Below are 26,592 nucleotides of genomic sequence, written 5' to 3'. Positions count from 1 at the left end.
GTGTCACAGTTTTCGTTCCCATACTCTTCCGAAACGGCTTGACCGATTCTCATGAAATTTTGTGAGCGTATTGAGTAGGTCTGAGAATCGGCCAATATCTATTTTTCATCCCCCTAAATGTTAGGGGTAGTCCATCCCTAATTTTTTTTTTATTTTAAAGCAAAACAAAATTTGCCAGGACAGCTAGTTTTTACATAAATTTTCATTATCGTTTGGAATCGACCTAATATGTTTTGGTCCATATTATGTAACACATCTTTATATTTTATCGAAATTGAAGTTATTTTGTGGAATGAAGGGATGTTGCAGTTGTGGATGTTAGGAACTATAGTGCCTTGAAAGTACAGAGTTGCGTACCCCTTATTAAAACCGGTCAGGTTACTAGAATAAAATTTCTCAGACTGATTTTTATATGTAATTTTATCGTAAGTTATATTATCGTACTTACGATAGTAAAACTTACAAGGTATAGATACTAGCTCTTAGCGTTAACTAGCTCTTTACTGCCCTGTGATGACAGGAGCGGTGGTCAGAATAAACACATCCTGAATTACTCTACCTTAGACTAATTCCATAAACTATATATATTAGCAACTGCGTGACGTCGTTAGATAAAACGTACACTGGCACAATCTTCTATTCAACGTTTTGATTTCCACGTACCATATCACAGCCCTAACAATTTTAAATGTGGAGTTAAATATTGTTATATCTTTAATTGTTTACTACTAAGTAATTTCTATAGTTTTAAAAATATTTAAACTGAATATATTTATATCAGAGACCTTAAGTATAAAACTATTAGAGTGTTTTTGTCACACTCATTCTCTTCAGAAAATGGTACAAAAGAAAAGGACAGAACGAAACATTTGAATAAGTGGTCCATCGGATGTTTCGCGTAATAAGTTTGTATGAATAAGGCCCTTGTTAAAAAAAATATATTTTTGGAAATTGAATTTTAAGTGTTTATCTTTAAAATTGATTTTTCATTGCTAATGTTGCTATCATTAATGATATAACGTATAGTCTCTGGTTTTAAATCCCTATTTTTAAAAATAGAACATAACTGGTATGTTTTAACTATTGATTTGTTGTCCTTTTCTCGCCAACTCCATTCTTCATTTGGAAGAAAGTGACAAAACACTGTATTAGTATAGGCTTGTGGGAGGTTTAAGTTTTTTTTATGATTAACGGGGTTCGTGTTTGAGTATTTTATATAGTCTTTTGTATATGACCGATTGAAATGATTTACTTTTATATAGATATTATATTTTTAGGTACTTAAAATTATGTTTATTTTATGTTAACATTTATTATTGTCTCGCGGTCAAGGGCGACCGCAGTCGTGTGCAAGTGGTTCACGATGTAATGTGATTTATTAAAATAAACAAATTTTTTTGTGTACAAAATTACTAAATCAAATAATATTTGTTATTTTAGTCATGAAATCTTGAATTTAATAATAGTTCCTTGTTAAATTATTTTTAACCGACTACAAAATATGAGGTTTGGATTTTTATGTGATTTTTATAATGGTTGTTTAGAAAAAAATGTTTCTTCGTCTTGTGCCATAACCAGGGCTTGTTAACTATGGTTTAGAAATAAATATTGTTATATAGAAATTTGTTTTATTCATTCCCTGAACATATATAGTGTATGTGAAATAGAAGTAGTCTTCATTACATAGTATAAAACAATGTAGCGGTCGCTGTCTGTCTGTCCCTATGTATGCTTAAATTTTTAAAACTACGCAATGGATTTTGAAGCTGTTTTTTCTAATAGATAGAGTGATTCTAAAGGAATGTTGATATGTATAATACATATACACCCGTGCGAAGCCTGGGGCGAGTAGGTAGTTATATAAATAAACTTTTGAATAGTCATATTTTTTAATCTATCACACATTTGGAACGCAAACTCATCATAAGAAGAATGAAGAAATTTGTGTATTGCTCTTTTAAAAAATTCTTGTTCATATTACATTTTGTATGAATACAAACTGCTAAATAGCAAGTTGAAAGTTAAATAAATAGTTACTTGAGTAACTAAATAAATAAGTCATAGTTATAAAGAAAAAGGAAAGAAAATTGTTTATTTGGTACATAGCATACTGAAAATATTTTTGAATTATTATTTTTTATTATAGATACATTATAATAAAAATATATATATATACATTATTAGCCAATTAGTAGGTATATATAATCCATAGTTATTTATTAAAAAAAAAACAGCGGTTTGTTATCCCGCCTTAGACTTTATAGGCAGTGTATATATATATATATAGTCCATACTAAAAAATCTTTATGTATTTATATTTTTGACTGTCTCTACAATGATGGTAACATCGATTATAATCCAAATTATAGCTGAAGAAAGTATATCTATACTAATATTATAATTGTGAAAGTAGACACGTTTGTTACGCTTTCACGCAAAAACTACTGAACCGATCATCATGAAATTTTGTACACATATTATTGGAGGTATTAAAATGAACAGGATACTTTAAATTAAAAAAAAAAAACAAATAATGTTTATAAAAAACAAAACTCAACATTATGCTACTTTAGCGCCATCTAACACCCAATGATGAAGTTATGCGAGCGTAGTCGCGGGTAAAAGCTAGTTATATATATTATAATTAAAAAACAGGTAAGTTTTAATTATTTTTATTAAAAACAAAAATTCTGATACAAAAATTCCTTATTTATTACTATTTACAATTTATAATCTACTCGTAAAATAGTCCTTAAAACCCATCAATAAAATACAAAATGGAATGTATTCATTAACAAATACGTTTCGTCCCTCCATACAAATTATACATAATATTGGAAAAATCATTTAGTTATTTAAAGCTTTTCGTGAGCTAATTTAATGTTTGACTAAGCACCAATGTTTTAGTGACAATCAGCCTATATCGCATTTGAATATCTTAATAAATATCATTTATCAATTGCTTTTGTAATAATTAAAAAACATTTTTTAATTCCATTAGAATTAATATAATGTTTATATGTGGGATTTGATGAAAGGACAAATAAATGCATAAAACGGAACGGCGAGCGGAAAGGAAAGAGAGAGATGTGCGAGAGCGAGGGAGACAGAAAGAAAATAAATGGCGTAGCATACAACTCCAGAAAGATGTAAAAAAGAAACAAATTGTTCGCTCCCATCAAATCCCATCTGGAATTATTTATCGAATACAAACATTGAATGTGAAATACTTACATATTATAATTATCTTTATTTTTTTAATAGTATATTATTTCAAAAGAATTTCTAAATATATTGTTCTCAAAATAGTAATAATAACTTTGCTAATTGACATAAATTTTTTCCTAGGTCTAAAAGAACACTTATTGGCTTTTTTTTTTAATTTTCATTTTGAGCAATTTAGTTTCATCAGGATTCGTAAAAAATTTTTATAATAAATATTTAATAGTTGTTTTTAGAGATAACTATTTTAAAATAAAAACATAGTTTATTATAAAAAATATACTTTTTTTAATAAATAATTTAGTTTTAATTTTTTGTGTAAATCTTTCGATATGAAAATCCAAAAACAAGTTCATCATCATAGAGAATGTAGATTTGGCTAAATTTGTTAGAGGCACTGGACTTAAATGTACACCAATAAAAAATGAAACATAAAAGAAATTGTCTATAAGTAATTTTGAGCAATTATTAATTAAATACTAGTTTAAACAACAAAGTATTTTTAAAGAATATGTCCCCACCGCTACCGATTCGAATTTATCGGTAAATTCACATTTAAACATCCAATTATGAAAAAATGAACCTTCACCATATAAATATATGATTTAAAGTTACAATGACAAACTTTAGAATTTATACCCAATGAAACTTTAAATTTTTTATCTGAAACATGATTGATGATTAAAAATATGTAAACAATAAGAATTACCGCTTAAAAAATATCGTTTAGAAATATTTCTAATGTTTAGTTTTGTATTTAATTTATAATATCATAGGCACGTAAATATATATAAATTTCGTATCAAAACGTTATAATACCTACTTTGTAAACATTTGTAATATAAACATAGTTTGTAATTATAGACATTGTTATCTTTTTAAAAAGTCTCCTGATATTTATCATCGACTAGCATTGCAACCAGGACTTGTTCATAATTTAACGAATTATTGTCTTTAATCGTAATAATTTGGTGTTGTCTTATCAATGTAAGTGATATTTTTAGTGATAAGTCAATTTTATATGGATTTTTAGTATTTATATGTGCTTTGTAATGATGTTTTAAGCCTCTGTTGGGATAATAAATTATGGTTGAACTGGTAACACTAAAAATATCATTTACATATTAGCATAGAATGGCTAATTTCACAGTCTTTGTTAACCAAATAAACAATTATAGCCATTTACACAACAATATACACCATATCATAATTTGAAACTTATATCTATCAACATAGTAAAATTTGGCCAATTTAATTCATAGATGAGACTCCATTAATTACAATAAAACATTATTTAAAAATAGTAAAAATAAAAAAAAATATATTAATCCGAGGGACTGCGATAGCCTCGACCCTGTTACCTTGGATTCAAATATACCCAGTGAAATCTCGGCATGTCAAGTGTTGCGTTTACCCTGACGTCAACAATTGGCAATGCCACTAACCACCGTATGTGGGATAACAGACGTGAAAGGAGAAAGGGGATTGTTAATAATGAGGAATAATAATCCCATTGCTAGCAAAGTACCATGTTGGGTTGTTCCCCCTGAAAACCATCGTGATAAATTCATGGTGAATTTACTATGATGGGCTAACTGACCTGATGTGATTATGCTCATCTTATTATCCTCCACTGGTCCCGCCAACGTAAACCGTTAGCGCAGGAGGCCGCAACATTCCATTCACATCCATAAAAAAAACAACCGTGAAGGTTATATATTATTATATCCCTACAAAGTAAGTCTACTTAGTCGTGCAGTGCAAGTTCAATGAAGTCTCAACCACTTTGTACAATATTAAATGAGCAAATTCCTTCTAACTTCTAATGAGATTCCTTAAATAATTGGAATCGATACATTCAGTCAATAACACAACCTAAATATACACCATAAAACCGTTTTTCAAATAGAGTTAAACTATAAAACCCAAGTATTTATGTTTTTGTAAATTAAAAAGTATTTCAAGTTAAAGGAAGTATATTATCATATACAGATAAACCTATAAATTGAATGAAACTAATGTCTGTAGTCATAATAGAACTTCCAAACTGTATATTTAGATGCCTTTCGGAAGTATATTAATAATTTTCATCAATAAAACTGTTATTATGTTAATATTTTTTGTTTATCAATACCTATATATATATAATATTTTTTACTTATCGAATAACAATGCAGATGCAAATACTTTCAGACTTATAAAATGTCTTTTATTTTATAATAAAGTATAACTTCATAAAAATCAGCTATATTTTTAAAATAAATATTAAACATTTGTGAGAAAATTAAATATCAATATAACTAGCTTTAAAGTTGAATGCAATTGATAGTTAAACTAGACGTTGATGTGAAAAACGGCTTATTAACAGAATACGACCCTACTAAGAAACTAAACTAATTTAGACATCTGGTAACCTGAACATGCTGTATCTCCGATTATGTTCAGACAAAATAAACGAGTTGTCTGCCCGTATTAAAGACTCTCTCTCAGTATTATTGAAATTAGATTTAACAAAATCAGTTCTTACAGCACTCTTCAATTCGTCCATACTTTGGCTAACTTCTCTACGAACAAAATCTAATTCTACATTTTTATCTTCTCTCGCTATATTTGGTGTCGATGGGATGGTGTTCAGCAAATGGTATGATGCGTCCCTACAGGGTAACAGCTTCTGGGAACTATTAATTATCATGGTAGAACCTCGTCGAATAGTTTCCTTGCTCAATTCTACTATTTCAATCGAATTTTGTCCAATGACGAACTTTTTGTAGGCTTTGACAAAAACTATAAATAATGCTAATAGGCCGAAGAATATCATAGAATAGGACAGCATTGGAGCAGCTATGGGTCCTATGGTGGTTGCTAAGAATATCCATCTCCAAATTGATGTAGTCACTTCGTGAATACCCTGAAATTATTTAAAAATTGTTTTTAATAGTTATAATGTTATAAAATCTTAAACATACGGAAAGTCTTGAGCAGATCACTTAAATATTTTAAAAAGTAGATTATATTACTGATATAATTAGTAAAAGTGAAAACAATATTTCCGTAGATAGGTAGTAGGAATGAAAGGATTGAAAAACAAATGAAATTATCAGAAATAAGTTCAGTAAATTCAAGTAACGCGTACGAAATGTACATGTAAATTAAAATTAACGTAATTTCAGTAATCTTAGATTTTCCTAAAAAATTAAGTACCAACCTCATTTTGTGCAAAATTCAAATTTTCATTACTAATCCAAACTTGTATATTAGTTAAGAAGTAAGTTAGTCAGAATAAGTCTGTTTATATTTATACTATTAGCTACTAGTGTATCCCCGCAACGTCATCTGCATGACAATAGTTGGGCTTTACGCGACAAGACCTCCTTTTGTACATTTAGTATCTATTTTTCAATACGCAATAAAGAGTTTAAGAGATAATAGTACTCCATTTTCTTCCCAATTTATACTCTAACTTAGGTACATAGAGTTTAAGTTGGGAAGGAGAAGGATATGCTAAGATATTAATTGGTTGGGATGACAAATTTTCTCACCTCTTCGACCCACATGACTGGGAACACAATGTCGGGGAATCTGTTGATGCTGTTGATCATGATGTTCGGTGCTCGGTTCACTTTCAAATTGATCTGCACCCGAACGAAACCTTCCAGTGGAACTCCAAGTTTCTACAATAAAAATAATCAATAATTAGGTTCAATGCAAGTCAAGATGTCTTGTGTCGAGCACACTATTATAAAGTACTAGCTGGGCCCGCGGTTTCACCCGCGTGAAATTTATATCATATGTTATTCTCAAGCTATATTACTGTAAAGTTTCATCAAAATCCGTTCAGTAGTTTTTGCATGAAAGCGTAACAAACATCCATCCGTACTTACAAACTTTCGCGTTTATAATATAAATAAGATTCTTTATGTATTTTATTACTATTATGGTATACAAAAATCTTACTACTTAACTATATTTCCAACTGGGAAGGTACTCGGTACAGAAGAAGAAAAAGAAGCATCAAAATTGGTTCAGTGTTCAGTATTCAGCTCAATTCAGATTGATTTCCTATTTTCAAATAGTGTGTGATTTATATAAGCGTATATTCAAATCTATTTAAATTAATAATAGACACATTTAAATCTAATATTATAAGTAAATCTGAAAGTTTATTGGAAACTGCATAAAAGGCTAGACGGATGGCAAAGAAAGGTCTACAGACTGTAGATTCAAATTCAAATTCAAAAATAATTTATTCATGTAAGACATTTTAGCCGCTTATGAACGTCAAATTTTTATAACATAATTTTTATGTTTTCCATACCGTCCAGTTCGGTATATAGATCCAATTGAGAAAAACTGGCAAGAAACTCAAAGATAAACACACCGATTTTTTTTTTAAATAACAAGACCTAAGCCTTAGGATAGGCAAACCTTCGTTACTTCTTAGAGAAGGCAAGTGAAGATGTTGGTACTCACAGGCTGAATCATGAAATACGTCTCGTGTTTCTTCTTATCTGGCTTCAAGCCTTCGAAGTGGTCCAGCAGAGATGGTTCAGCGTCGAAGAAGTGAGGGTACGAGAGGTAGACCGGTGCGTCTGGAAAAAATTGAAACCATTTATTTTTTTTAGAAAGAGCAATAATTATAATTTAAATAAACTTAATATTAGCACTTTCGAACAGTCATATTTTTTTTATTCTACCACTCATTCGGAACGCAAACTCATCACAAGAAGAATGCGAAAGAAACTTGTGGGTTGCTTTTTTAAATAAATGTTGCTCAGAATTACATTATTAAATATTTTTTTGTGAATACAAACTGTCAAATAGAAAAGATAACATAAATATTACTTGAGTAACAAAAAATATATAGATATAACAACACAGTCTAGATTGCAAAGTATTAGAAAAAGAACAATTTTGAAGTAACAAATAATTAATTAATTTAAATACATACATGATAAACAAACTTGTATAAATAATATATCTGTAGATACAAACAAACTCTTCAATTTCACAATATTAATAATAAGAATAACAACCCAGGAGAATTCACACAACGCCATCTAGCCCCAACATAAGCAGACCTTGTGTTATGAGTACTAGACAACTGATACAAATACTTAAATACATTATTTGTGTAACTACATATACAAACAATACTCATGACTACAAATGTTTAGAACATGCAAGAAATCGAACCCGAGACCATCGAAAGTAAACTTGTACCGTTAGACCATAGAGGCCGTTGTATTAGTATAAACAACTCACTGTATTGACATGGACTGATGTTCTGCAGACCTCGCGGAGGGCACTTTTCTCCATCACAGTAGCACTTATTATCTTGATTTATGTCAGCGCATTCGAAGGCAGAGCTAGGTGGTGTGTACAGTCCAGTTTTAATATCTGAAAAAGCGAGAAGAGATTGTTAGTAATATGGACTAAAGACATCATTACTAACAATGTACTAAGTATGTCAGGTTGATATCTACGCGATTCGTCCTGAAAATGGTTGTTTTAAATTTCTGGTGACTTTTTATCAATTAGTAGTGTTCTAAACAATATCATCAATTAATATAATATTCCAGACAATATCATCATTTAATGTAGTGTTCCAGACATTATCATCAATTAATATAGTATTCCAGACATTATCATCAATTAATATAGTATTCCAGACATTATCATCAATTAATATAGTATTCCAGACATTATCATCAATTAATATAGTATTCCAGACATTATCATCAATTAATATAGTATTCCAGACATTATAATCAATTAATATAGTATTCCAGACATTATCATCAATTAATATAATATTTCACACATTCACCATCCCATAAAACAACTAGAAAATACACTTACAGTCCTTATAAACATCTCCCCTGTACTGCATGGGTAGGATTCTACACAAGTCCTTGTCGTAAATATTAACGATGTCCGACTTGGTGACCTCGCGTGGTGGGAAGAAGGAACCTTCTGAAGCCCTGAGAATAAACAAACGAACAGTATTATTATTTTCAATCTTAATGTGTTATTCTGAACATTAGTTTAGATTTTAGATAAAGAATTATTCGACATGTTGCCCACGGATACTTTTTACCATCACACCGCTCGCCATCGACAGGGAATTTATTCCCACACGCTAGAACCTAAGAAGTCTCGGACAGAGACCAGAGGAGTTTCCTCCCGCGTACACTTAGATTGTGGAATGAACTTTCTGCCGAGTTTTTCTCACGAGACAACAGCATGGGGTTTTGAAGAAGGGTTATATTACGGTTTCTTTAGGGTCGACAACGCCCTGGTGTTTTAGGCGTCCATAGGCTACGGTAACCATTTACCATCAGATGGGCCGTATGTTTGTTTGCCACTATAATAGTATACGAAATATGACGACTATAGAATATAATATACGAAACTAAGGCGGCCTAAGCCGTTCGAACCCCTAACGGTGCCCTCAGACTAAACTCGTATCCGTCTGGCGGGAGTTGGCTTTCAGCCGCTCCATAAGTCCTTCCTTTGGTTTGCAGTGCCATCTGCACTCGCCCGCTACCGTCCGGTGAAGCTGTAAAGGCCAGCTGCGGCCTACAGCATTAGAGTAGTCGGAAAAAACCTGTGTTATTCTGATGTATAAGTTATATTACAGTAAAGTTTGATCAAAATTCGTTCAGTAGTTTTTGCGTGAAAGGAAACATCCATATATCCATTCATACTCACAAACTTTCGCGTTTATAATATTAATAAGATGTACCTACAGTGAACAGTGTTGGAAACTTTGAACAAAAATAGGTATCAAAACCTTTTCAATAATGTATTTTATAATAGTCAAATATATAACGCAGTGTATCATGAGATTACGATTGTTATATGTTTTTTAATATTTTGTTACACCGCTAATTATATCGATATTCTAATAAGTATATATATAATTACGATTTATTTACAATTTGGTGTTTTATGATTATTTACAACGATTACATCCACGTAGCTCGTTGAGATTCACACAAACAGGAAACAATCATATCTAATATATCAATGTAAATGTTTGACCATAGCTTAGGTAAAACCGAAGGTTTATACAATGTGAAATTGCTTCCTGGTAATCCTGTGCAAATAAAACGCAAAGTGTCTTAATGTCGTAAAATATGTAGATACTAGTTGTCCCGGCAAACGTTGTTTTGCCATATAAGTTAATAACGCTATAAAAAAAATAGGAGTTGGTGATAGAAGCGTGAATATTTAGGATTGTACGTATTTTATAGTGACAGATAATTAAAAAATATAAATAAAAAATTTCGCTCGAAAATAAAAAAAATAATGTTAGGGGTGGACAACCCTTATCACTTTGGCGTATGAAAAATAGATAGATAGTAGCCGATTCTCAGACTTACTGAATATGCATATAAAGTTTAATCGGTCAAGTCGTTTCTGAGGAGTATGGTAACTAACACTGTGACACGAGAATTTTATATATAAGTTACTTCCTGGTCTGTGCAAATAAAGCGTAAAGTGCTATTGTACGTCGTAAAATACGATACCCAATGGACTTATATAGTATATTTACGCTATATATTATTGATCTAATATGCTATAACAGAATAGCAGAGAGGGTGGATTCACTGCCCTCACTGAGTTACAGACCGTTTTGTCTCCTACATTAGTTTTAAATTATATTATTGTATGGGCATATATATGTATAAAGATCATTATTATTATTAGTCACTTGATAGTTATTACTATTCAATTCAAATTCAAAATATCTTTATTCATGTAGGTCTATTACAGACTATCATAAGAGTCTGTAATAGACTACATGAATAAAGATATTTTGAATTTGAACGAGTTCTACAATTTTATAGTAAGCATCAGTTGTCTAATACCCATATATATATATTATTATTACTATTATTAAAATAGAAAGTGTACAAAGTAATGTACTTTTTATTAATGATTTTATGAAATAAGTGTAATGTCATTAGTGCAGCCGGGATCACCATTCCATCATCATCACTATCATCAAGTAAAGAAATATTCAAAATATGTATGTTTATTCATGTAGGTCTCTTACAGACTCTTATGATATGTCAAATATACCATCAGTTCGGAATGATTTCGAAATGAGAAGAACTGATAAGAAACTTAGCTCGTATCCTTTTATAATAATGTTATGTGATACTTAGTTATCAAAATGTTCATACGTTATATCGTTACAGGGGCGATCCTTCCAGTGTGGCAGGTGGTCGAGACCGTTAATCTTGTCCAAATACCCAAATCTCGACATGGACTTTTGTCCAGTGTAAATAGTTGACACTTCGTCCAATGTGCCGTTTCTCTGTAAAACAATATATCATAAATTTTAATTAACTGGGATGGATAGATAAATCGTTTATTTGATTATTAATCACACTTAATTTAATCGGCCTAGGCGCTTTAACATACCTTACTTCCGATGGTCGCGGGTTCGAATCTCGCGCGTTACAAACATTTTTATTCATGAGTATAATTGTTTGTACGGTCTGGGTGTTTTCTATGTATATTAAGTATGTATTTACAAAAAATAATATCTAAATATTTGTATCAGTTATCTAGTACCCATAATACAAGCTTTAGTTAGCTTAACTTGGAACTAGATGGCGTTGTGTTAATTGTCCTGATATTATTATTATTACAATTTAGCCTTGGCGGTCTAGCAGTTTTGCACACCGCCTTACGTACATTGGTCGCGGTTTCGATTCCTCGCTCGGTACAAACATTTGTTTTCATGACTAATGATTTTTGAAAAATCTATCTATGGATTTATATCAGTTGTCTTGGACCCACACACACACACACAGACACAAGCTCTGCTTAGATTGGGACCAGACTCTGTGCAAATTGTCCTTGGGTGTTTTCTATGTATATAATGTAAGTATGTAAAAAATGGGAATTAGGTATGTATTTATATCAGTTGTCCAGTAACATAATTATGCTCTGCTTAGCTTGTGACTAGATGTATCTGTGTGAATTGTCCTGAGATATTATTATTATAATCTTATACTTACAGCAAGAAATAATCCCATTTGACTGTTAGGTCTTTTGCCCTTAGGGTAAAAATAGTGAGCAAGGGTCACTAAAGGATCGTTGTACCTGTGAAATATAATGATTAATATAAACATACAGATATTTTAAATTATTATAAAATTTAATTTTATCATCAAACTAAATTCATGGAATATGCTTCCGATATTAGTATATCCTGAGAAGATAAGAACCGTCGCACCTAAGAATATCTTACAATTCCTGTCCCTCACTGTCTAGATTAACTATAACTATTTTAAATACATAGCACTGACAATATTATCTGATTACACTAATAATGAGTGCGTAGCGATTTCTATGTTGATTGTCGCATGCCTCTTACTTGTTACACTGTAATTATTTATATAAAAAAAAAACATCTATTAAAAAGAGCAACACACAAGTTTCTTGCTCATTCTTCTTGTGATGAATCTTCATTCCGAATGAGTGGTAGAATCAAAATATGACTATTCAAAAGTGCTTGTAATGAGTTTATTTGAATAAAGATTATTTCTATTTCTATTTCTATTTCTATGAATAAGGGTGAACACAATGCAGGTCGCAGTGTTACAAATATTTGCACCTGACTATAGCCAAAACAACCCAATAAAAAGACGTTCCCTTACAAAGCTACCTGTTTGGTGATATAGAGTTACGATGCACACGACACATACAAATATATATTAATTTTAATTGGTGATAATGGAATGGTGCACCAGTGGAGTACGATAAAATGATAATGAGGTCAGATCAGTTTACCCATCGTGGCAAATTCACGAGGACTATATCATGACGGTTTCCAGTGGGAACCGTAGAGCTACCTGTTTAAATTTAATAGGATATACAGAGCTACGAAGCACATGACTGCATATAAAGTGTATTTGGGTGAAATTCTTGTATTAATACATACCCGAACACAAGTTGTTCAGCTGTGACTTGTACAAACGGTTTTGCTCTTTCCTTATAAGATATGGCCAGTCCTGACACCAGCAGATTAAACACAAAGCCGGCCAAATTGGAGGAGAAAGATGTTACTGTCTGCAAGAAAGAACTACATATTAAATATCTGAAACGAATTAATATTAATCATTACATAGTATAAAACAAAGTCGCTGTCGCTGTCGGTCCGTCTCTATGTATGCTTAAATCTTTAAAACTAAGTAACGGATTTTGAAGCGGTTTTTGTAATAGATAGAGTGATTCAAGAGGAAGGTTTATATATATAATACAATACATATATACATGCCCGCTGTTACATCGCGAGTGTAACCGCGGGCATAGTTAGTGAATAATATATAAAGCGTGTTGCACAAGTAATCGCTTAGCTGAGATAGTTCTCAATGGCTCAGATAGCCGAGCTGAAGAGCTCTCGAGGAGTTCAGAGAAGATTCAAAAAAGGGTTAAGGGTGATGGTAAGAAATAACATCTAGAAAGGTATATTGTGAATCTATAAAGATACACGCGTGCGAAGCCGGGGTGGGTTGCTAGTCTTATATATAAAATTCTCGTGTCACAATGTTAGTTACCATTCCCTTCCGAAACGGTTTGACCGATTTCTATGACATTTTATATGCATAATCAGGTCTAAGAATAGGCTATTATCTATACTTCATGCCCCTAAGTCATAAAAGTTGTCCACCCCTAACATTTATTTTTATTTTTTGGACAAAATTATTTTTTTTAAATGTAGCAATAAAAAATACATATAACCCTAAATTTTCACGCTTCTATCATCAACCCCTATTTTTTAATAGCGATTTTAATTTATGTATGGCAAAACAACGTTTGCAATGTCAGCTAGTATTGTATAGTACTCTGGAATGACAACGCATGACTGATATCACGCATATCACATGATAACGTGATATCCGCAGTGCTGCTCGTGTAAGGCAGCCCCATCCCTTCTAATGTGATGTATATATTCGAGAAGTCATGATCATTCGTCACCCCCCTCCGATCGATCCCCCATCCAATTCAAACGGGGATCGAAATTACGACGGCCTGAGCTGAGGTTCGAACCCCTTGTGGTGACCTCAGATTAAAGTCGTATCCGTCGGGCAGGAGTTGGCCTTCAGCCGCTCCATAAGTCCTTCCGCGGGTTTGGAGTGCCATCTGCACTCGCCCCATAACGTCCGGTGAAGCTGTAAAGGCCAGCTACGGCAAACAGCATTAGAGTAGTCCGAAAAAAAAATCATTCGTCAGACTTAATGTATGTGGGAGGCTTCCATTACACTGTACTTTCTTACCAGTAAGGGTATGTTTGGTACAATGAGCTTCAGATTCTTGTCGACTGACATCTCTGGCATAAACCGCAGTATCTTGTTGTGCTGGTAAGTCACGGTGTCATTGTCGTGAAATTTGATGTTCACCTTCTCCATGTCTTCTCTACAACAAGATAGTTTCAATATTAAAAAAAAGTAGATAAGAATAATCTCAGGATAATGCATACAGTGCCCTATAGTCCCAAGTTAAGCTAGCTACAGTTTGTGTTATGGGTACTAGATAACTGATACGTATCATAAATATATATTTTCTTTCGTAAATACATATACATCGAACCCGCGGCGATCGGAAGTAAGGGAGTGTGCTAAACAGCTGGACCACCGAGGTCGTCGACTTCATTATATTACAAATATATATATATACAATACAGATTATTTAAGCCAATAAAATACAATATGGGTAAAACATGCGTGTGTGTACTAGATAGATAGATATATCGTTTATTTGTTTGTTACTAATCACACACAACATGTTCAAAAGAATAGACAATACATAATACGACATAAGATTTATAAAACTGTGTTATTATGTGTGATCTGTAGCAATACAAAAAGGTTGAAGCTCAGCGTGGAACATTGTTCAGGGTACAAAACACAAAACACTGATTTTCAGATTCGAACCATTTGAGGGTACGTGAATATAATATATATTTTTTTTATTCTTACATTTAGGGACTTTTATCATAATAAAAATAATGCCAGTAGTTCATCGTATCTTATTAATAATCTTATCTTCTACTGTACAATGAAAATAAAAATTTTGCTGGCGATGATACAGGATCAGATAGTATACCGTGGTACATACCAACATCAAGCCGATTCAGTCCAAATTTTTAAAAACTATTTTTTTAACAGCGTCTTTGGACACACTTTTTAATATGTGATGCAGATCTTCTATAGTATTGCATGTTTCGATTTATGCATTAAAAAGGCAAATGAATTTAATGGATAATGTCCGGAAGGCAGCCTTAATGCTGTGACAATTAATTTTCTATTGTACTTAATGAAACGAGATCATGTACATGAGGAGACTCACATTGTAAACTTTTATACCAAAAATATAATAATTAAAATAAATATAAATTAAAAAGAGCAATATTATAATAATTTAAATAGTTCAGAGTACAATATGATATAACTTTAACTAAGTGGTAAGGATTAAACGAAAAAAAAGAAAATATTAATAAGAAAAACATAGAAAATAAAAATCATTACGTGAGATTGCAATCGCAAGCCAAGAAATTTCTGTGGAATACCTAAAATTTGTTTTTTTAATAAGTATTCTTTGTGATGTTTTTTAAAACTGAGTACGGTAGTACAGCTACAGCTCTACAAAACTTCGCCTCTAAACGAGGTATCATAATGCAAAGAGTTCGGGTATAGTTTGGAAGTCTAGTGTTGACTGTTCGGCGAGCAGACTACGATGAATATTTGTGATCTCACACATGCTTATGGCAGCCAAATTAAATAAAATAATGTAATTAATCCATTAAGTGCTCTTTATATTATTAACTAGCTGTGCTTGCGGATTCACCCCGCAATTTCAATATAAATATTAAACATTCAATATAAATTAGTATTCTAAAGCATAAGCTATATTACTGTAAAGTTTAATCTAAATCCGATAGTAAAGAGTAGTTTTTGCGTAAAAATATAACAAACATCCATACTTACAATCTTTCGCTTTTATAATATTACTAACTGTAGCAGCAGTTTTATCAGCGTGTAATTTATAACCTGTGTTATTCTGATGCAGAAGCTATATTACTGTAAAGTTTCCTTCAAAATCCGTTTAGTAGTTTTTGCGTGAAAGACTACCAAACAATTTCGCGTTTATAATATTAATAATTAAGCTATTTGAATAAATGTTATTTCTCTTTCTGCACAACCATAATTGCGTTGAGTTTGCCTACTATATACAGGTTTTAAAGTGAGTCAGTCTGGGTCAGTAAAACACTAAATATAACCTCTTGACCTCGAGCTAGTTTGTAATAATTTCAAATTCTATGCACAAAGTATAGTTGACTGGTTGAAAACGCCGCTAGGTGTTGCGAGATATGTATATGATGAGTCATTAAAAATAGCTTAAAACGATAAACAAATAAATAAATAAACCCGGACAATTAACACAGCGCCATCTAGTCCCACGGTAAGCAGAGCGTGTTTTGTGGAGAGTGTAGTTGTTAGACAGAGGTCTAACAATTTGTAACGACTGTAACTGTAATACTAGAGTTAAGGACTTTACTAACAATAGATTAGAAAAAAAAGTACTAACAAATAGGCCGTTGATGCCAAAATAAATATATTATTATTATTATTATGGGTACTAGACCATCAGACATACACTACTTACTACTTTATAGATATATAGACTAGATGGCGCTGTGTGAATTGTCCTGGGTTTTTATTATCTTACGAGAATCGAACCTGAAACAATGGAAACTAAGCCGTGGCAGTATGCTAAGCCGCTAGAACTCCGAGGCCGTCATTTATAAAAAAGAAAATGGTCGGTTAAAGGACAAAATAATTGAGCAGCGTCGTTGTTTGCCGTTACATTACTTATATGTACATATACGCAATTTTTTTCGTGTGGCAACCGTCTTACTGCTTGTTTTCTAATATTACGCCAATTTGTTACTATGTTTGCCTATGTACACGCATCTACACAAGTGTTCAGTGTGGTTTTAGCCTTTTTAGATATATTTTAAACTAGTTGGCCCGCCCAACTTCGGCTCCATCACCCTTACTTGACATTCATCGTTGTATTACGGCCAGTTTACACAATATCTTTTAAAATTATAGCCTATGTGTTATTCTGATGTATAAGCTATATTACTGTAAAGTTCCACCAAAAACCGTTCAGTAGTTTTTGCGTGAAAGAGTAACAAACATCCATCCATACTCAAAAATATGTGTGTGTGTGTGTGTGTATATGTGTATGTGTGTGTGAGTGGGAGTGGGAGAGTGTTTATTATTACTAACAATCCCCTTCCCTTCCTGTTCAGTATCGCTGTAAAGGCCAACTGCGTCCAACAGCACTAAAGGTTCTAAAATAGTTGTAAAAATAAACAGCAATAGGAATAATGAACACTTGTGTTTGGGACAGTATTGCGTTGAAGTGTGGAAACTTAGCGTCCACTGTGGCTAACGCAACCCTATAATTCACATTAATGTTTGGAGTGCGTGCTCTGTTGTTTCATACTAGTGAACGCGCGCGGATTGCGTTGCATGGGCTTGTGTGTAAATCCATTTGTAAATAACCACCATTAGCAGTCGCCAAATTTCAAAATTCATACTAATCGGACTTCAACAAACTCTCGTCCAACCTGAGATTGCGTTATTTTAGTATTCATCATATATTTTTTTAATTTTATTTATTTGGAGTGTCTATAGTAGAATTATACATACATTTTTTGTACATTATACGTATATTATTTTCGATTCTTCGCATGGTTCGTATTGGACTGGGTGTTTTCTATTTACATTACGTATGTATTAAAAAAATGTATGTATGTATTCATATCAGTTGTCTAGTACCCATAACTCAAGCTCTGCTCAGCATAGGACCAGATAGCGCTGTATTGTAAATAATAATAATAATTTATTTTCTAATTCTATTTCGTTAATAACTTTAACGAATCCTCTGCGCCACTAGGGAGCAATCAAAGATATCTATTTTTTAATATTAGAACATAGTTAATCTTTTCTATCAATATGTCGGTTCAGTTATTCAGAACAATGCCGACATAGACCGCGATGTAAGGCACAGAATTAGTGCGGGATGGATGAAATGGCGACAGGTCTCAGGAACGATATGCGACCCCCGAATGCCCTTGAAACTAAAGGGTAAAATTTATAAATCTATCATAGGACCTGTCATTTTGTATGGATCTGAATGTTGGTAAAAGGATGGACGAAAGGCGTATAGAAATGCGAATGTTAAGATGGATGTGTGGGGTTACCAGGAATGACAGAATAAGGAATGAGTATATACGAGGAAGTTTGAAAGTTGCGCCGGTTATAGAAAAGTTGCGAGGTAACAGATTGAGCTGGTATGGGCATGTCATGTCTTATGGAAAGTGTATAATATGAATGTGGATGGATGTAAAGGGAGGGGACGCCCTAAGAAAAGATGGATGGATTGTGTGAAAGATGATATGAATAAAAGAAGAGTATGTTTAGATATGACGACCGATAGAGAGCAGTGGAAGAGAATGACATACTGCGCCGACCCCAAATAATGGGATAAAGGCAAGGCAATGATGATGTCTATGGTTGAAGGAACTTTCCTTTTCTTTTGTATATAAATATTTAAACAAACATCAGTACAAACTAGTAAGAACTTTACTTTGTTTGTGTGTAATCTCTTAAATAAAGAACAGTACGAACCTGTAAGAACTTCACTTTGTTTGTGTGTCAATATTTAAAAAAAGAATAGACCGTACCTGTACACGAAAGGTCCCACTTCGACCAGTTTGGGCTTCTCGCCGTTTTCAAGGAAACCCTGAGGGTTTGTCACGTTAAATATGTACACCTTTGTCAGTCTGATCACTCCGGGACGCTGCCAGTAGCTGTAACTTAAAGATCCGTTCCACAGCTTCAGTTCCTGGGAAAAGATGAACACATTATTATAAATTATGGGTAATAGGGGTTAGATCTACTCGGATCCGGGAGACCAATTGAGAGAGGGGTAATGAACACAGAAAATCCAAGGTTCGAGAGGATGTGCACCAAAAGTCCAAGGTCTAATATTTATTGAATTATTTACGTTTTATTATCATTTCTTATGTATGTTAGTCTATAAGGTATGTATAGTATGGGCCATGTAGCCTGAATTAAATGAATAAATAAAATAAGAGATGTTTGCAGCAACGCGGATAGATGGCTTTGAAGCCATATTGCAGAATAGAACTACATTACTGACGTGTACTATTCGGGGGAGCACAAACAGCCTCCTAAACATTATTGCAAATATGTCGGAATGTCCCTCCAGGGGCACTGGACACCATTATACTGCTGCGGATAGATTGCTTCTGGACGTGGACATATATGAATTAGAATAATAAGGATATACATTGTAATTTACTAACATAATTTATAAGTTGAATAAATAAAATAGTAGATTAGATATTTATGTATCTATTTATATTGTAGTTGTGTTGTTATTTGCACCAGCTACATTTTTTCATACATCTTTACCGTCAACCTAAAGGTTGCCTGTAAGAGGTTGCTTAGCGATAAGTTTGCCTTTTGTACTTATGATTGTATATATATGTATATATTTACATTAATTAATATTTTTCTGTATCTGGTGCAATAAAGTGTAAAAAAATAGTAGTAATTAGATGTTCAGACAAGTAAAAACGGCTAATTCTCAAATGAATAGATATTTAAAAGATTTAAAAGAAAACTTACCCTAAATATAATATAATCCAACCAGGGCACGAAAGATAGTATGATACCTATCACCACTGTGAAAATACTGAACATAATAACAGCCAGGCGACCTGAAACAATCGAAAAATTATAATTAGATACTTTGTTACTTTTAATACAACTATTCGATGACAGATGGCGCTGGTAGTCTAGATGATTGTGCGGCGCGCTGTCAAATCAAATCAAAATATTATACTACATTATTATTATTTATATATTATATTATACTACTAAAATATAATACTTTTATAATATGTCAAATCAACCGTCAGTTCGGAATGATTTCGAGATGAGAAGAACTGACAAGAAACTCAGCTCGTATTCTTTTCACATGAGCTTGTTCATGTTTACAAAAATACAGATTCATTTTTAAATTCAAACTTAGGGAGAATATAGTGACCACCAGCATATGGTATTGCATTTTGTCAAAAGGTCTGATCAGTGGCCGTAAATAAACCAGTCCCCACAAGCAGCACCCGTTCACGAGTATGACGGATGAGCCAGTCATCATTGCACACCATATTAGAGGGAGCATATTGCTCACATGAGCACACTGTGATGAATGCAATATTGACATGTCCAAATTTTGGTAGGTATATCAAAACTAAATTCAAATTCAAAATATCTTTATTCATGTAGGTCTACTACAGACTCTTACGATATGTCAAATCTACCGTTAGTTCGGAATGATTTCGAGATGAGAAGAACTGACAAGAAACTCAGTTCGTATTCTTTTCACATAAATGTTATACATGTTTACAATATATTTGAATTCAAAGTGGCAGGGGGCGAGTGAGCCTACTGTACGGCTCTAGTATTATTTTTAGTTTTAAAATCGGTGTTTCCTTCATCATAAATTAATAATAATAATAATAATAATAAAAAGTGTGGAGAAAACCTGCTAGCTGAGAAAAAATAAAGAATAATAATAATAATAATCATTCCAATCGTTATGTCGGTGAACGGTCTTATCCCAACCAGTCTGGAACAACATCTCAGACGGTTGGGATTCCAGGGCGGTTCACTCCCGGGAAGGATGCAGAAAGCGGTGCTGTTAGATTCTGCCCGCATTGTACGCCGGTTTCTGTCCCTGGGGCCCTGAACCCCGGCCGACTGTGCTTCTGCCGGGGGTATGTTGCCATCTCCTCTCCTTAAGAGGGGAGATGAGAATTTTTAAATAATAATAATAATAATAATCTCAGGACAATTCACACAGCGCCATCTAGTCCCAAATTAAGCTAGCTGAAGCTTGTGTTATGGGTACTAGATAACTGATACATATACATAGATTTTTTTTTTCGTAAATACATATATAGTATACATAGAAAACACGCAGACCGATACAAACAATCATACTCATGAATACAAAATTAAGTCAGAAACTGTTTGGTATCTGCGCGATTTGCACTCACGACTTCTTGAGGTTAGGAGAATAAAGAAATGGTCTCGGACAGTGTGATTTCAGAGGAGCTTCCTCCCGCGCACATTTAGATTATGGAACGAACTACCTGCCGAGGTTTTCCCACGAACTACAGACATGGGGTTTTTCAAGAAGGGTTTAAAGTTTCTTAAGGGTCAACGCGCACGTAACACCCCTGGTGTTTCAGGCATCCATAGGCTACGGTAACCATTTACCATCAGATGGGCCGTAAGCTCGTTTGCCACCGAAGTAGTATAAAAAAATATTCCACGATGATCCATTTTGGATTTTTAATGTATTATAATGTAATTCTTTTTCTATGAAGTTGATAATTAATCTTAGCTGTCATTGTAAAAAGAACAAGTTGTTAACTAGTTTAATAGGCAATCGAGTGTTGGCAGAGAAGCCTGAATGCATACCCCACAAAATGTTGATGAGGTTTGTACGCTCTACATACGCAGGAAATTTAAATTAGAGATATTAATCTTTAGATGTCGCAGTGAAATTAAATCGCGACAGACAGACCGCTTTTATATTTTAACTAATAATATGGCATAAGAGGAGCTAAAATAAATAAAAAAAAAGATTGTACAATTGACAACCTCTATGTGTTTTTTTATTACACACACGCACACACACATTTAAACTTAAAACTAGATGTATAACTAATTTATATGAAGGGGAGACCTGGTGTCTAATGTACAGACTATGACTTAGTTTGAGCTCCAGATTTCCCACAAATTATATTAGTGATTTTTATTGTTGGCATTTATATAATAAAACTGGAATTATGTAATTTGTGGAGATGAAATAAAATTTATTTATTATTATTGTTATTCATTACCTATTATTTTTTTACCTCTGAATATTATGATTATAGTTCATTTAGTGTAATATAAGCATTATAATTTATTTACCTTATATCACATTTCGGTTGGGGGCATGGCGATCTATATTACAGGTTATACCTATTTCAGACTTTTAAATAGAAGATATAGATAAATTCAAAGGTTTTACCGGAGTCTGTTATAAATATACCATAAAAAAGATTTAAATGTCAAATAAAACAGTTCCTTTGCAAAAAAGCTTACTATAAAATTGAAGAATTCGTTAACGATAATAATGTTTTTATAGAAAAACTTTAAATCCATAGCACTGACAATATTATCTGATTATACTAATAATGAGTGCGTAGCGATTTCTATGTTGATTATCGCATGCCTCTTACTTGTTATACTGTAATTATTTATATAAAAAAACATCTATTAAAAAGAGCAACACACATGTTTCTTGCTTATTCTTCTTGTGATGAATCATTCCGAATGAGTGGTAGAATCAAAATATGACTATTCAAAAGTGCTTGTAATGAGTTTATTTGAATAAAGATTATTTCTATTCTATTCATAAATTATCTGTTACTTTAATCTAGTTCTCTTTCTAATACAGTAATCTAGATTTGTGTTACCTTTATATGTAATGGTGTTGAATGGCACACCATTATTATTTGGGTATTTGTGAATGCCAGTCTGTGAATTAGTTTGTTTTATAAATTGTATCAACATATATTTAGTATCGCCGTGGTTTTGATATAATAAATAAATAAAAAATCATCTACGTTTACCTCAATTACGAATTTACTTGATAAGCTGTGTGTCAGTTGCAATGTGCAGATTAGGCAGTGAAATAGCAGGTCATGATATTTGATTGAATGAAATTGAAAATGAAAATTGTATGAAATTGAATGAATGATAATTGATTAATGAAATATGTATGTAATTGAATGAATGATAATTGATGAATGAAATTGAAAATGAAAATTGTATGAAATTGAATGAATGATAATTGATTAATGAAATTGAAAATGAAAATTGTATGAAATTGAATGAATGATAGTTGCTTAATGAAATTGAAAATAAAAATTGTATGAAATTGAATGAGTGATAATTGATTAATGAAATTGAAAATGAAAATTGAATGAATGATAATTGATTATTGATTAACACTTGTTGATAATGATTTTTATAATCTACGGGGATGATAAATAAAAGATGCGTCCTGTAGTGAGCGTTTGAGGTTATGCACTAATAATAATAATAATAATCTCAGGACAATTCACACAGCGCCATCTAGACTCAAGTTAAACTAACTAAAGCTTGTCTTACGGGTACTAGATAACTGATACAAGTACATAGATATTTTTTTTCGTAAATACATACATATTATACATAGAAAACACCGAGACCGATAGAAACAATCATACTCATGATCATGAATACAAATGTTTGTGTCGTGCGAGGAATCGAACCCGCGACCATCGGACGTAAAGCGGTGTGCTAGACTACTAGACCACCGAGGTAATCAAAAGTGCTTCAATGTAAGGTTTTTTTATTTGAATAAATGATTTTCTATTCGATTCTATTCTATACTTTATATGTTCCGTTCGATGTACCCACTTGCGCAGCAAACATTGTAACTTTCTTATTATAATATGAAAAATCTCGATCAGAAGCGCTTGATAAAACCATAATTGCTGTTCATTAGTCTAGAATGCCCTTGTCTATGGTTAACAATCTTCGCCACAGATAAACCCCTTGACACGCAGAAAATCGTGACGGCTGATCATTTCTTGCAGTTAGGCGAACTGCAAAACTGTAATTAACAAATGATAACGATTTCTCGGCCTTGCCAGGCTGGACATATGGCTTAGATCATAAGCGGTAGCGATTCTGAACCGTAATCGAGATCTCATTATTCTTATTATTATCTTTTTTGTAGTTTTATTATCATCATCACTACATAGTATAAAATAAAGTCGCTGTCGCTGTCTGTCCCTATGTATGCTAAAATCTTTAAAACTACGCAACGGATTTTGTGACGGTTTTTTTAATAGATAGAGTGATTCTAGAGGAAGGTTTATATATATAATACATGTACACCCAGGCGAAGCCGGAGCGAGTAGCTAGTGAATATTATAAAAAAGTATGGATGGATGTTAGTTACTCTTTCTAGCAAAAACTATTGAACGGATTTTGATGAAACTTTACAGTAATATAGCTTATACATCAGAATAACATATCATTACATAGTATAAAATAAAGTCACTGTCGCTGTCTGTTCCTATGTATGCTTAAATCTTTAAAACTACGCAACGGATTTTGAATATACAATATTTTTTTAATGTATAGAGTGATTCTAGAGGAAGGTTCATATGTATAATACATGTACAGCCTTGCGAAGCCAGGGCGAGTAGCTAGTAGGCTATAAATTTCCCATAAGTTAAACCGCGGGCACAGCAAGTAATAAATAAATAATTCATGCCCTTTCAGGGCTCATCATCATCATTATCAGCCCACTGCAGTCCACTGTTGAACATAGGTCTCTCCCAAGGCACTGGGCACGATCTTCAGACTGATGATGGGCTGCAGCATCATTGGTGCGAGAAACTGTGTACTGCGATCGCCAACCCGCATCCTCAGGGGGGAAGGGGATTGTTAGTAATGTGGATTGATAACCCCATTGCTAGCAATGTACCATGTCAGGTCGACCTCCACGCGGTTCCCCCTGGAAACCATCGTGTTAAATTCCTGGTCAATTTACACGATGGGCTAACTGACCTGACCTCATGCTCATCTTATCATCCTCCACTGGTGCCCCGCCAGCGTAAACCGTTAGCGCAGGCGGGTGCACCATTCCATTATCAACCCTAAAAAAAAAAAACCCGCATCCTCAGCGTGGTGATGATGGGCACATTCCTCCCATGACAGGTCCTTTCAGGACTGGTAGGTTTCAATTTTGGTGACAAAAGAAATTTACATATTCCTTCCCAAAAAAATATATCAAGGGGACGCAATGATGATTCTTTTTGTAATCAAAAAGCATTACTGTCGTGATCGGAATGGCAAACAAGCTGGTGATTGAACTAATGGTAAGTGATAACTGTTAGCAATGTATCATATTGCTAACAGTTATCACTATACATACATACATACTATACTCTATATAGTTAATACATACTATTTGTATATACTATATAGTATGTATTACATATATTGCTAATTGACTTTTTACCACACATATATATATACATATATCTCAGCCTTTATAACGGCTTCTGTGGTCTAGCAGTTTAGCATACCGCTTTACTGCAGATGGCTGCGGGTTCGATTCCTCGCACGATGCAAACATTTCTTTTCATTTCGATGTTTTATGTATATTATGTATGTACAAAAACAATCTATATATTTGTATCAGTTGTCTAGTATCCAGGACACAAGTTCTGCTTAGCATGGAATAGATGGCGCTGTGTGAATTGTCCTGATATATGATAATAATGAATCATCATTATATATATGTATGTAAAATTTGTTTCATCATCATCATCATCATCATCTCAGCCCGGAAGACGTCCACTGCTGAACAAAGGCCTCCCCCAAAAATGTCTACGACGATCGGTCCTGCGCTGCTCGCACCCAACGCCATAAATTTTTCATTTTTGTTTATTTTTGACTACATATACACATTTTTATAATTTTTTCTTATGTTTGTTTTGTAAACAACTAAAAAGCACTGAATAGTTATTATTGTATAAGTTTGTTAATTTATATAGAAACTTTAGTACTCGAGCTACAAACTAGATGGCGCTGTGTTAAAAGTAGACGGCGATATGGTTTCGTTGTATTACTGTGTAATCTACTACAGCGTCCTCTGTTGATAAAAAATAAAACATACAGCGATGATGGATTGTTGAACTTAAAAAAAAAGGTGTCTATTTTTACAAAATGGCGTTATATATACGCCATTTTGTAAAAATGGCGTCCCTGTTTTATTTTTTATCAACAGAGGACGCTGTAGTAGTCCAGAGTTTAGTGTTGGGTTGTACAATTATCATTTCTTTTTTAAAACCTTGAATCGAAGTACGCAGCAATTTCGTAAAAGAATCGCTGCTCGCAGTCGTTGTGACACGTACAACGGGCAATTTTCTAAAAGGTTATAAATTTAATTGTCGCCATATGAAATAACAAATACAATTATCTCACAATTCTTGGACAACTATTAAACGGATTTTGAAATAGACGTATGTAAATTTACTATATTGCATCGACCATAGACACTAGTGGAGCTATAGTATCCTATATGGCAAATATTGTGGTTAGGTTCTTTTGTTTTGAAATACATGTAGTT

At 32.9% G+C, this 26,592-nt stretch overlaps 1 protein-coding gene across 1 annotated transcript in view; it reads right to left on the bottom strand.

Annotated features, from left to right (window-relative positions):
- Positions 1-5,494: 5,494 nt before the first annotated feature.
- LOC131842292 (scavenger receptor class B member 1) overlaps positions 5,495-26,592 on the bottom strand; it is a 136,751-nt gene continuing 115,653 nt past the window's right edge. The window contains exons 3-13 of the mRNA XM_059190832.1: positions 19,971-20,062; positions 19,001-19,161; positions 14,520-14,658; positions 13,184-13,311; positions 12,258-12,342; positions 11,415-11,548; positions 9,082-9,203; positions 8,485-8,619; positions 7,693-7,811; positions 6,762-6,893; positions 5,495-6,130 (exon numbers count right to left, since the gene is read on the bottom strand). Coding sequence (XP_059046815.1) covers positions 5,621-6,130; positions 6,762-6,893; positions 7,693-7,811; positions 8,485-8,619; positions 9,082-9,203; positions 11,415-11,548; positions 12,258-12,342; positions 13,184-13,311; positions 14,520-14,658; positions 19,001-19,161; positions 19,971-20,062 — 1,757 coding nt within the window. The 3' untranslated portion in view covers positions 5,495-5,620. The remainder of the gene's footprint in view (positions 6,131-6,761; positions 6,894-7,692; positions 7,812-8,484; positions 8,620-9,081; positions 9,204-11,414; positions 11,549-12,257; positions 12,343-13,183; positions 13,312-14,519; positions 14,659-19,000; positions 19,162-19,970; positions 20,063-26,592) is intronic.

Source organism: Achroia grisella, unplaced genomic scaffold (genome assembly GCF_030625045.1).
Source record: "Achroia grisella isolate CSIRO2021 unplaced genomic scaffold, CSIRO_AGI_Agris_v1 utg2156, whole genome shotgun sequence".
NCBI lineage: Eukaryota > Metazoa > Arthropoda > Insecta > Lepidoptera > Pyralidae > Achroia > Achroia grisella.
Note: the sequence above shows the minus strand (reverse complement) of the source record. Positions and strands in the feature narration are given on the sequence as shown.